This window comes from Micromys minutus (genome assembly GCF_963924665.1).
Source record: "Micromys minutus genome assembly, chromosome: 1".
Classification (NCBI taxonomy): Eukaryota; Metazoa; Chordata; class Mammalia; order Rodentia; family Muridae; genus Micromys; species Micromys minutus.
This window is the reverse complement of record NC_137969.1, coordinates 46434072-46447308: the sequence shown is the minus strand read 5'-3', so window position 1 is coordinate 46447308 and position 13237 is coordinate 46434072. Positions and strand designations below refer to the sequence as shown.

At 39.9% G+C, this 13237-nt stretch overlaps 1 protein-coding gene across 1 annotated transcript in view; it reads left to right on the top strand.

Moving 5' to 3' along the window:
- The window catches only part of REL (REL proto-oncogene, NF-kB subunit), a gene marked incomplete at its 5' end in the record, with an annotated part of 32186 nt that extends 23485 nt beyond the window's left edge, over positions 1–8701 (top strand). Inside the window, 6 exons of the mRNA XM_080922634.1 lie at positions 2632–2772; positions 5588–5692; positions 5791–6003; positions 6735–6803; positions 6933–7001; positions 7914–8701. Coding sequence (XP_080778760.1) covers positions 2632–2772; positions 5588–5692; positions 5791–6003; positions 6735–6803; positions 6933–7001; positions 7914–8686 — 1370 coding nt within the window. The 3' untranslated portion in view covers positions 8687–8701. The remainder of the gene's footprint in view (positions 1–2631; positions 2773–5587; positions 5693–5790; positions 6004–6734; positions 6804–6932; positions 7002–7913) is intronic.
- Positions 8702–13237: the final 4536 nt, after the last annotated feature.

Below are 13237 nucleotides of genomic sequence, written 5' to 3'. Positions count from 1 at the left end.
TTCCTATCTTCTTCAGTGCTTAGTGAAAATACAAAGATACAACAGACACAGCATTTTGAGTTCCTAAGACTTTGCCTGATAGGATAGAAGCAGCACTTGGTGACAGTCATTAGGTAAAACCTACGTTCAGGTCTGGTGCTGCACTGACTGAGAGAGAAGGGAGATTTCTATTCCAGGATAAGGTTAGGCTTTGTAGAAATTTGTTCAGGGTAGGGAATATGACTATGTAGGTAAAGTGCCTGCCACATGAGCATGAAGACCTGAGTTCAGTCCCAGCATGCATTTGAAAAGAGCTGGGTGTTCCCAGCACCAGGAAGGGGGCTCCAGGCGGATTTCTGGGGCTGGCAAGGTTCAGTGAGAGACTGTCTCAAAAATAAGGTGGAGAGCAAGCAAGACACTTAGTACTGACCTCTGTCCCCCACTTGCATGCTTACCTGCTCATCCCTGTGCACACAAAGCAGCTATTCACTGAGTTTCCAGCCTTTACTCTGAATCCATGTCTCTTGTGATTCCTGGTTGTCAGTAGTTTCTAACCATGTTGTACAGAGGTGGGGACAATATCAATATGGTGAAAAATGTTTGTTTACATAGTGAGAAAATTCAAAGCAAATTTCCTTAAGTAATAATCTTTTGTGAAAATAGAATCTCTTGCCTTTGATAGGATCATTGTGTGGCTAAATATATTTATATTTTAGTTTATTAGCCATTTCATTTTTCTTTTGTATCTCATTTTAATACTTTAAACTCTTATTGGTGAATAAATCCACCCAGATACAGTCTCTCATGTAACCTCAAGGCAAAGAAACATTTTCCCCACCCCCAAAATGTCTTTGATCCTTCTCAGTCAGTTCCCTCCTTCCATCTCTGGCCCCAGTCAACAACTCCTCCCCTGTCAGCATACCTCACCTTTCTAGGGTTTTATAGAGTTGGAAGTATATTCTTTTACATTCTCTATCCTTTTCGGTCTGGTTCCATTTGGTCTTAACTGTTTTCGCAGTGTATATTGTTAGAGTATATAACCGTAGTTTGTTCTTTACTGTGGAGTATTAGCCCATTGTATGACTATACCACAATTTGTTTCTGTTAACATAAATTTATCTATAAGCTGTCAGGAGCACCTAGCCACTCATTGTTTTTGTCTGTCTGTCTGTCTGTCTGTCTGTCTGTCTGTCTGTTTTGTTTTAATACTGATTACTCACCTTTGAAATGAAGACACTGAACCCTTGAACTCTTAAGTTTATGTTGTTATTAGATGAGACTTTCAAGAGTCATGCCCTCTTACTGCCTCCATACTGTCCCAGCATCTTAACATTTTAACCCCACATTTTTTCGTCAAACCTGGTATGAGGGTGCATAGGTATGGAGGGAAGAGGGCCACCTCAGATGGTTCTCCTCAGGCATTTTCTGCCTTCTTTTTGGGAACTGGGGTTCTCACCGGCTTAGAGCTTGACCTGCTTCTGCCTCTTCCCACTGCCGGACTTACTACCATTACTTACTGCTACTGCACCCGGCTTTATTGTGTGGGTTTGGAGAGTTGAGCTTATACTTGCAAGGAAATTACTTTATTGATTGAATTTTCTCTCTCAGCCCCTTTTTGACCTTTCTGGTTGTACAAGTATGTTGCCATAGACTCAAATGTTAGGTTTAAGAATGCTGATACTGGAGTAAATTTTAGTGTTAGGATAACTCTGGAGACTATTTGACTGGCATTGTGTGAGATATGTGTGTGTATATATATATATATATAAATTACTTATTGCCTACAAGACTGGGGAATTTAGCTAATTATTTCTTATATTTAATCTTTTAATATAAAATTTTCAATGTAATTTAATGAATTTTATGTTTTCAAAATATCACATGTATTAGCAATAATTTATTGCTGTAGGCTTAAAGTATTTCAAAAGGCAGCAATATTTTGTTTTAGAAATAGGCTTTTCAAATATCAGTGCAGAGACTACCCTTGTACTATATTCTGTGGCAAGTTTTTGTGGTTTTTTTCAGGACTGTAAAAATGCTGATGTTCAGTTTGCTTTTAAGCTGACTTGGCTTACACATAAAGTTATATCACCTGTATCTTTCATTGCATCTCTAACATGCTGGTGCACAGTTAATATGACCCTCTGCTTCAAATTTATACACTATTATTTATATTATATTATTATATTATACACTGTAAAACTTTAGACACATAATGTCATATCCTTAAAATCAGTGTCTTACCTATTAGAACAAGGACGATGGTAATTTTTGCTAGATGTAGAAGATAATCACAGACTGGGCCAAGTACTATGTTACATGAAGAATGCCTGTTACCATTATATATAACTTGTCTCCACAGTTAAGACTTTTGATTTGTGGTGGTCAGTTTATGAATCTACCCTTTAGTTCCTGGTCCCTGGTGTATTCTCTCCCTGAGCATGGCTACACTTTATCATACACTGTTAATTAGTGTCCACACAGTGATGAAAGCTAATCTTGAGATTGTACAGCATCTTAGGTTTCTGCAGACATAGGTGCTGATTGAGGTTATTGGATGCTGTGGGCAGAGAGAAAAACAGCAGGATTTAGTATTGTGTAAAGTATTGGTGTTGTGTGTTCTGCATTCTAACCTGAGGTTGTCCTGTTCAGTCCCTGAGCAGCAGCTGCTGGACATTGAAGACTGTGACCTAAATGTGGTGAGGCTGTGTTTTCAAGTTTTCCTTCCCGATGAACATGGTAACTTCACAACTGCTCTGCCTCCCATTGTTTCTAACCCAATTTATGACAACCGTAAGTGCTTTAATTTTCTTATGTCTGTACTCTTAGCTTGTTTTGTTTCCTTCACTGCTAAAATGTTTAGAGGATTTTCATAATTTGAAAAGGAGTACATTAGGTGGGATTGGTGGTTTGCACATATAATTTTAGCAACTAGAAGGCTAAGGCAGGAGGATGAAGTTTGAAGGCATTATGGGCTACACATTGAGCCCTTATCTCAAGAAACAAAAAGAAGCCAGGTGTGTGGTGCATATCTCTAATACCATCACTAGGAGACAGAGATAGGCAGATCTCTGTGGGTTCAAGGCCATCCTGGTCTATAGGATGTGATTTTCAGGAGAAAAGAGATCCTGTCTCAGACAAACAAAGCAGTGTTTCATTGCCAGAAAAAGAAAAAAAAAAAAACCTCAAGCAAATATACATATATAGAAAGAAGAACAAATCACGGTTAGTCTCCTCCAAAATGGCCACTGTCCTCAATCACGCGTTGCAGTTCCTTTGAACAAACACAGACCTCACCATCTTTCTCATCACCCCCATTCACCCACTCAGTTTGGCAACTTAAAAAAAAGATGAATGATCTTTTTAAAAAAACCTTTTTTTCAAGCCAGTAGTAGTGGTGCGTGCCTAGTCATAGCCTTGGAGAGTAGAGGCAGACAGATAAGGTGTTACGTTTTCCTTGGCTGTGTTTAAAATTAGAGATCAAGACCATACTATGTTACATTAGATCCTGTCTCAATAAATAGAGAAAAAAATTCCAAAACTTTTCTCACACAATGTGAACCTTTTCAATCACATTTTTTCTTTTCTGTTTTTCCTTTTAAACACGGCTGGTAATTGAACCAGGATACTGTACAGAGCTATACCCCAAGTCCCACTTAGGTTTTCAGTAGCTGCCCATCTCCCTCCTTTCTTCCTGCCTTCTTTTCTTCCTGCCTTCTTTTCTTCCTTCTTTTTTTCCTTCCTTCCTTCCCTCCTTCCTTCCCTCTTTCTTTCTTTATGTTGCTTTGTTTCTTTTTCAAGAATGGGTTTCTCTATGTATCAGTCCTGGTTGTCCTAAACTCACACTGTAGACCAGGCTGGCCCTGAACTCATAGAGATCCACCTGCCTCTACTTCTGCCCTGGCCTCCCAAGTGCTGGTATCAAAGGCCTGTGCCACCCTGTTCAGCAGCATATTTTCGTATGGCTCTGTATTAATTTTAAAAAATCATTAAGATGATATTTAAGAATCATATTTAAGAATATATTTGGTTTGTTTCCTTTTTGTAAGCAAATTATACTGAAGTGAATATATTTATGTATGCATTTTAAATGCAACCATCTATCAGTCATGTATCTGTCTATTTCTATGTGTGTGTGGTCAGAAGACAACTTACAGGACATGGTCCCGCCCTTTCACCATATGTTTCCCTGGGATCAAACTCAAGTTCTCAGGCTTGGCAGCAGGCACCTTTACCTACTTAACTATGTTGCCGGCTCCTGAATATTTATCTCTTATGCAAATATTTCTGGCATTTATTTTTAAAAGGATAACTTTTGACAAACACCTACATCAAAGGATATAGAAATTTGTTTGGAAAGATTTTAAAATTTTCCTCGAAAATCTTCTGTATATACACACACATTCACTAGTGGTGTATTCCATACCTATTTTCATGTAGAATACTGGACCACAGGAGTGTAGAGGTAGATTATTCTCATCAGAGAGCCTTGCTACCTTTGAGAATTATCATAATATTCAGAAGATAAATGAAACTGCATTGCCCTAGGGATATAGTCTTTATATATATATAAAAAAAGACTAATCTAGTCACAGTGTGCCTTTAACAAGAAATGGGAGGGAGAGGCAGGAGATTTGCTCAGGGTCAAAGGCCAGCTAGCCTGGTGTATGTAGCTGTGAGCAACAAAGAGGCTGTCTCAAAAGAGGTGGAAACTGAGGACTAGCATGTACCTGAGATTGTCCTCTGACCGCCACACACATGACATGACATATGCTTACCTGTGCTCACATATAACTACACTCAGACATACTTCAACATACATATAATACACACAAAATAGTTTCCTTTATCTGTACATTAAAATGTTATCTATTCCCTAAACTATTTTCCTCAAATTCTTCCCCTTACAACAGAATAAGATATAATACTTGTACTGGCTGGTTTTATGTCAACTTGACACAAACTAGAGTCATCAGAGAGGGAACCTCAGTTGAGAAATTATCCCCCGGAAGATCTGGATATAGGGAAGCCTGTGGGGCATGTTCTTAATTAGTGATTTATGGGGGAGGGCCAAGTTCCTTGTGGGCAGGGCCAACCCTGGGCTGGTACTTCTGTGTTCTGTAAGAAATCAGGCTGAGCAAACCAGGAAGAGCACCCCATTGAAAAGCACCCCACCGAAAAGCACCCCACCAGTGCCTCTGGATCAGTCCCTGCCTCTAGGTCCCTGATCTGCATGAACTCTTGCCCTCACTGCTTTTTTTTTTTCCTTTTGATTTATGTATTTATTTTATTTATTGGATACACAGTCACTGTTTTCAGACACACCAGAAGAGGGCATCAGATCCTATTACAGATGGTTGTGAGCCACCATGTGGTCACTGGGAATTGAACTCAGGACCTCTGGAAGAGCAGTCAGTGCTCTTAACCACTGAGCCATCTCTCCAGCCCACCCTCACTGCTCTTGATGATGAACTGTTACATGGAACTATGAGTGAAGTAACCCTTTCCTCCTCAAGCTGCTTTTGGTCATGGTGTCTCATCACAGCAACTAACATTAACTAAGACAATGCTGAGACCCATTTTTTTTTTTTTAATCCTTTGCATTTAGGTGCCCCAAATACTGCAGAATTAAGAATCTGTCGTGTGAACAAGAACTGTGGAAGTGTGAGGGGAGGAGATGAAATATTTCTGCTTTGTGACAAAGTTCAGAAAGGTATTTTATCAGTTGTTTAATTGAATCAGTAATATATATTTGATTAATATATATTTTACTGTTTCCCCATTGTTATTCTTTGGTGTCTTATTCACTAGATGATATAGAAGTTCGTTTTGTTTTGGATGACTGGGAAGCCAAAGGTGTTTTTTCACAAGCTGATGTCCACCGGCAAGTAGCCATTGTTTTCAAGACTCCTCCATATTGCAAAGCTATTGTGGAGCCTGTGACAGTGAAAATGCAGCTGCGGAGGCCTTCTGACCAGGAAGTCAGTGAGTCCATGGATTTTAGATACCTGCCAGATGAAAAAGGTATGACATGACAAGTAGGGAGTGGTGCACGCACACACGTGTGCGTGGACTGGACACAGTCTCATTGGCTGACTGTGGGCATTACAGCCCTGTGCTCCCTGCTGCCTTTTGTAGTGTGGTGCTAGGTTCAGGCTCAGGTTTTTAAGTGCACTGGCAAGCGCTAAGCTGGCCGAGCCATGGTCTCTGCTGAAGAATAGGGCATTGTCTTAGGCTGACCGTGCTAGCAGTATTGTGAAATAAACATTTGAGTGTGCTTCAGAATCTGTATTTTTCCTTAGATGTTTTCGGTTGTATGTTTTGGTTTGGTTTGGGCATTTTTCCCCATCGTACTCTTTGTATTTCTTAGGAGAGTTTGAGTAATTTTAGTGTACTTGAACTGTTGGATTTTCTATCTATATATGTGTTTTAGGATTTTTTTTTTTTGTACTTTTTGTACCTTTTATGGGTGGGAAATTTGTTAATCAAAAAGTTGTATCTATTTTGGTCCATCTCGTTAGTTCATGTTGACTTATAGGTGTTTTTAGGGTGAAAATGACTATTTTAAGCTTTTTAAAATTAAAAGTGAAGTGTTCTTTATACTGAATACTGGATCTGTTGTGCAACAATGTACTTACAGGCCCGTGTCAGTCACATGTATTTTAAGTATTTCCATATGCTGATAGAGCACCTGCTTGTGGTGGAGGGAGGAGGAATCCCACGACTTACTGCTTTCTGCTTTCTTTTTTAATCAGATGCGTATGGCAATAAATCAAAGAAACAAAAAACAACTCTGATTTTTCAGAAACTGCTGCAAGATTGTGGTAAGAATATTTTGGATTGAGTTATATTTAAGTAAATGTGTTTTATTTGCTTTGTTCTGCTTTTAAATTTTTGAAGTGATAAACTATTTTTCAAGTTACATTTAATAATGGAAAAACTTATCATACTAGGTCACTTTCCTGAGAAACCAAGAACTGCCCCTCTGGGGTCAATTGGAGAAGGAAGATTCATCAAAAAAGGTATTGTATCCCTGTAAAATACTGTTAGTCCACGTTTTAGTAATAACTGCTTTTTTAAATCTTTCTTTCCCACAATCCCTCACACTCACTATTGAGTGCAGCTACACTGTGCCTCTGAAGGTTGTGTTGGAACTGATTATATTTTGGGGATTTGATCACACACTGGCAATTTTACTAACTCGACTGTGTCACATAAGAAACGGCTCGGATGTGGTAGGCACCTGTGATTGTTGACACTACACTACTGGGTGCCCGGTTGTGTACTGTCTCTCACGGATCTCCCTCAGCACACTGACCACTCTCTGTCTGCCTCTCTGCTGCCGCCTCAGAGCTGGGCAGTTTCCATGCAAACCTTGAGACTGTCTGGCCTTTTAGAGAGGATATTTTGTAATCCCCTAACAAATTCTCTATCTTAAATCCTTAAATTGGTGCTTTATCCTGGTTTTTATAGTGCTTGTGTAATATGTAAATAAATGTAGGCATTTTTCCTGAGTTTTTTGTGATGGGGAATTCTGTAAGACCGTATGGTCATGTCTTAAGCCTTAAAAGCTATGTGCAGTTTTCAGTCTTCTTCATCTTCCCATTACCCCCCAGAGCAGAGACTATAAGATAATTTTGGCTATTGGATACCTGTTCATTGAAATTCTAATATTTAAAAATATACCTACATGGCACAAGAAGCTGGATTTCACATTTAACTGGAAAAAAATTACATATGCCAAAATAACTTTAAAAAATCATTTATACATTACAGAGTTTTGAATTCAAAGCAATAATTTTTATGCTTTCATTTATTTGAAATGGTCAGTTCCCTAGAAAGTTTTTAGTATGTTTTTATAATTTCAATTCAGAAATGATGCTTTATATCAATTTGTTGATCTTACTCTGTAAAATATGTTTTTTCTTCTACAGAATCCAACTTGTTTTCTCATGGTACAGTTTTACCAGAAATGCCCAGGTCTTCCGGAGTTCCAGGGCAAGCTGAGCCCTACTATTCTTCATCCGGGTCCATCTCAAGTGGATTGCCACATCACCCCCCAGCCATGCCCTCAGTAGTCCATCAACCTACAAGCTGGTCATCAGTACCGCAGCCCACCTCACACCCAGTCAGTACAAACACCCTGAGTAGTTTCTCGGCGGGACCACTTACCTCTAACTCACAAGGAGTCCTTTCATTCCTAGAAGGGTCTGGTGTGAACGACTTAGGTGCTTCTAACACTTGCCTTTACAGTACTGATGATCTAGCTAGAATGGAGACTCCATCCCTGTCACCGACTGACTTGTATAGCATTTCTGACATCAGCATGCTGTCACAGCGGCCTGTGGGTGTGATGACAAACAGCACTGATGGCATGGGGGACACTGATCACCCCAGACTTGTGAGCATCAATCTTGAAACCCCGTCATGTAATTCCAGGTTAAACCCAAGGAACCTGAGACTACATCAGATGCCCTCTGCCAGTATGTCAGCGGGCACCAATTCCAATTCTGTTTTTGTTTCACAGTCAGATGCATTTGACAGATCCAACTTTGGTTGTGTAGATAACGGCCTGACGAATGAACCTGGACTATCAAACGATGCACATAATCCTAACTTTGCTCAGAGTAGTCAGTATTTAAGTATGGACACTCTGCAAAGTGAGCAGCTGAGTGATTCCTTCGCATATGGCTTTTTTAAAATATAAGTTGTAGGACTTAAATAGGTGTATAGAATATTGAAAGAAAGTTCAGCAGTCAGAACTTTAAAAGCCACTCATTGTTCCTTACTTTGAAAGATATGCCTAAAGTACGTGTGCCTGGTGTGAACTGTTCTGTATCTTCCCAGACAACTATGTGTCTTTATAACGTATCAATTAAGTGAAATGAGATTTGCTTTCAAGCAGATTTAAAGTAAAACATGTAATGGCTATGCCATTGAGAAATAAACTCATTATTGTTGTTGAGGCCTATAGGCCGAAGTGACCCCTAAGGGGTTTTTTGAGATTTCTTGGTGTTTTTAGGGTGTGTGTGTGTGTGTGTGTGTGTGTGTGTGTGTGTAAGCTTTCTTTCAAGGTATGGCAGATTTCTATTTTCTATTATTTAGATTTTTTAAAGTTACATGTGAAATTAGCTTGATATCTGCATTTTCAAGAAAAGTTTTCTTGGGCATTTTCTTTTTAGACACTCCCACTCCCTTTGATCTCTTAAAGCCTGTCTACTTCTCTATAAAGAATCTAACCAGGTATTCTGGGCTCATGTCTATAATCTCCCTGCTTGAGATTGTAAGTTCAAAGCCTGCCTGAACTACATAGTAAGTTCAGTACCAGCTTGGGCAGCTTATGGAAATCTTGTCTCAAAAATAGAAAAGACCAGGTATGTGACTCAGTGGTGGAGCTTGCTTAACATTTGCAAGGCCCTGTGTTCAGCCCTGTGTAGAAGAAACAAATTAAGAAATGTGTTTTAGCTCAGTCTATCCATACAGAGTTTTGAACTTTTCTCCCAGACTTGCTTCTTCTCCTTTACCACTCTGTGCATTGCTATGCCATGCTTCCTGTTGCTAAGGCAAACAAACACCTTGGTGTCACCTTAAATCTTCTTTGCCTGCCACATCCGTCTAACCCATCATCAGATCCGGAGGGCCGTCCCCTCAGTGTGCATCCGAAACTCACCATCTCCTTTGAACTTTGACTTGAGACTGGCTGGCCTCAGACCTGCTCTGTAACCAAATATGACCTTGGCTTTCAGATCCTCCCGCTCTGCCTCTGGCGTGCTGGGGTTACTAGTGTGCACCCCCACACCACGTTTCTGTGGTGCCAGGAATCAGAGACAGGTCTTTGCTAGAAGTATTCTCACAGTCAAGCTATTTGCTCAGCTCAGACTAACCACAGTCATTTTGCATTAGTTGTCACTGATAAACCCAGACACAGCTATTAGAGAGCTCAACAGATGTCACTCGCACATTGACACATTTCTCAGTTTTTCCTCTTAAGTTGAACTAAGGTATGTCTACATCTGTGTTTAGAGGATTTTCAATTGGTGTTTTATTTTCGGGTGCTACTTACTGGTCACAGCATGCAGTTTATAGCTCGCAGTGCACCTATCGACATGGTTTTCCTGTCTCTCTAGCTGCATTTTGTATGTCACATGTTTTGAGAGAATTGGCCTTCTTTTCCAGGTTCCACTTGTGCACTGCATCTCTCCTGCTGCTCCCAGTAGCCTCATCACCAGTCAGTTCTTGCTTTCTTTGTATAAACAGAATAAATATCCTCTTGAGCTTAAAAGGAAAGGCTGAAAATATCCCCATCCAGGTACTAAGAGCCCTGCCCCCATCATGCCCCATCCTTCCACATCTTCACCTATAAAGCCCTTGCTTCTCACCGCTTGCTCCCTCCTTTGCCTTCCATCTCTGTCTTTAGTGCCCCATTCCTGTCTTCTCATCAGCCTTTACCTCCTTGTCTGTGCTGTCCACAGCCTCTCACCTCTTGATGGACAGGATCCTGTAGGTTCCTAACCCCAGCCCCCAGGGGCTGTTCTGTGTGCACCCTCCTCAGCACCACAGCTTCTTCTGCTGTCTGAATGCTCATGGTAAGTCACGGCCTTCTCTTAGCTCTGCTTCCCTTATGGTATTACTACTGTCACCACAGAGAGAATTTAATAGAGGCTTCAAAGTCATACCTGATTGTGCTCCTTTTGAGTCTGCTTACTCAGTGTCATGCATCTGCCCCCTTTGTTACTGGAAAGTCTTTATTCTTTTTCTTCAATGAATCCTCTCCATACGTTTAAGTTTTCTTTAAATACCTTGTTCCTCTTACACTTTGTAGTTGGAACATGTTGAATTTATTCCCACAGGTGTCTGTATGTGTAACCTATTCTGCCTCTGCTCCCAACATTTACCTTTTAACAGTTAGTTTTGATTAACCCTTCTCTGCAGGATTGGGATGTGCTGCCAAAGCCAAGGTGCAGCTGAGGTGCTCCCGTATTACAGCCCCCAGAGGATGGTAGTCAGTTAAGTGTTTCTCACTTACCTCTGGGACTCTAGCACCTGACATAGACTCTGGCCTAACTGGTGCTGAATAAATCGTAGCTATTTGTTAGAAAGGAGGGGTGGGGTGCTTGTAAAATCATATCTGAGGATATAGTTTTTAATGGGAAAGGTGCTTCACCCTGCAGGTGATGCCAACATCTTTCCTCGGAGACATACTTCTCTTCTCAACTGCTGCTGTTCTTCCTCCTCCTCGTCTTCTTCCTTCTTCTTCCTCCTCCTTCAAAAAAAAAAAAAAATGCAAAGATTGGGACACAGCTTTATGGTAGAGCATGGCCCTGTGTCTGATACCCAGAACTCCAGTAACAGTACTAAACTATAAAACAAAGTATAAAACTACCCTGCGGCTCTCTGATACCTAGAATTGCAGGAACGATAATAAAACTATAAAACAAAAGTATAAATGCTACCTTGATGCTCCCTGGAAATCGTATCAGGTAGAAACCCTGCCTCTGTATGGCAGGTTATATCCCAAGTACCTAGTGGTACCCCTTGACAGTTTACTATGCATAGACATATCAGTAGCCTGTATTCAAGTAATCCATATGACATTTTTGTAACTGTATATTGTACAGTGTACCACGTTCCATGTAGAAAATATGAGTAGAACAGCATTCAACTCTTGTTCTTAAAGATATGTTTCTTTTCTTATGAGGAATTACATATCTAGTCAACCACATAAACATGGGCAATCTTTAAGGTATAATTTGAAGAATTTTTGATTATGTAAAAACTATGTAACCACTGTGTTTGGGACCCCAGAAGTTCTTCTCCATACCTCCAAACTGCTCTTCTGATTTGGTAAGGAGAGCCTGCCAACTGCTATCCTAAAAGCCTTTTCATTTGCTAATTAGTTCTCCATTCAGAAGTCTTAGTGTACAGTAACTGGGTTGTCAGTTTGTCTTACTATGTTGTGTTGTGTTTCCACAGCCTCAGAAAAACTATATTTTCTATGGTGAGATTTAAAATTGTTGATCCAGGTTGTCTAATTGTACCATATCAAGTTTTGATCTTAAGTTGGTATACTGAAAATTTACTATAAGCTATCAGACATTATGAAACAAGATAAAGGAGAGAGACTGGTTTTAGTCGTGAGCCTAAATAGATCTGCTGGTCCTCAGACACTCAGGCAGATCACAAATTCAAGGTCTGCACAGTCTGCAGAGTGAATCCAAGGGAACAGCTTTGTGAGAAACACGGGTTCTGACATACAGTCCGGTGATAGAGCACCTAGCATGTATAGCCAAAGACTCAGTGCCCACCCCCAGGAAATAAACTGCCCCCTATGGAGAAGTTCTTTTGGACCTTGCTCTTCCAGAGCATGCTTTCTTATCAAGGGAAGTCAGTTACTAGCTTTACTTTTGGAATTTGGTGCCTTTATTTCTTTTGGAAGTACTTTGACGTTTGACATCCTGTAGCTCCAACACTTGGAAGGCTAAGGCAGGAGGGATGCTTGAGGGTAGGAACTCAGGGTCAGCCTGGGTAACAGTGGAGACCTTAGCCGATCAGTCATCAGTCAAACACTGTTGGCCGTGGCTAATAGAACCACAAAACAGTGGCATCTTTGCTGCTGTTTTGACCTTACATTGAATATGGACCTGGCTTGCAGGCATATGCCACCATACTGCACCTGATGTAAAATATTTACATTTTGGGGAGGATTGAACCCAGGGTCTCATACAAGTTAGGGGTGGTGTTAGTGCTCTGCCACTAAGTTGTCTGGATTTGAAACTGATTTTATATGCTTGATGATGAATGAATCTCAAGGCTCTGATGAAAATATTTTTTTAAGTTCTCAGATACTGGTACTTAAGAAGTTAAGCTTTATATCAAGATGAATATTTTTTTAAATGTCAAGATGCCTTTTTATTATATAGAATATTGTGTTACTTTTGTAATATCTTTGTATACTGTGATTTTTTTTCTTGATGTAATAAATAAACTGTTTTCTAAAAATGCTTGTTAAAATTTTGCTATTTGCTTACAAAATATCCGTGAATTTTCTTTATTTTTTTTTAACATTTTCATTATAAGGGGAGCTATTTAGGGTTGTTTAGGAACATTAGACATTTTTATAAAATGTTCCTAGGATGCATTTCTATCTGTAACTACTCTTTGAAATAGTAGTCTCAAGAAGTGATTAAAATGCCCTTTCAAGGCTTCCTGGGTTGGTTGGTTGGTTGGTTGGTTGGTTGGTTGGTTGGTTTCTGAGACA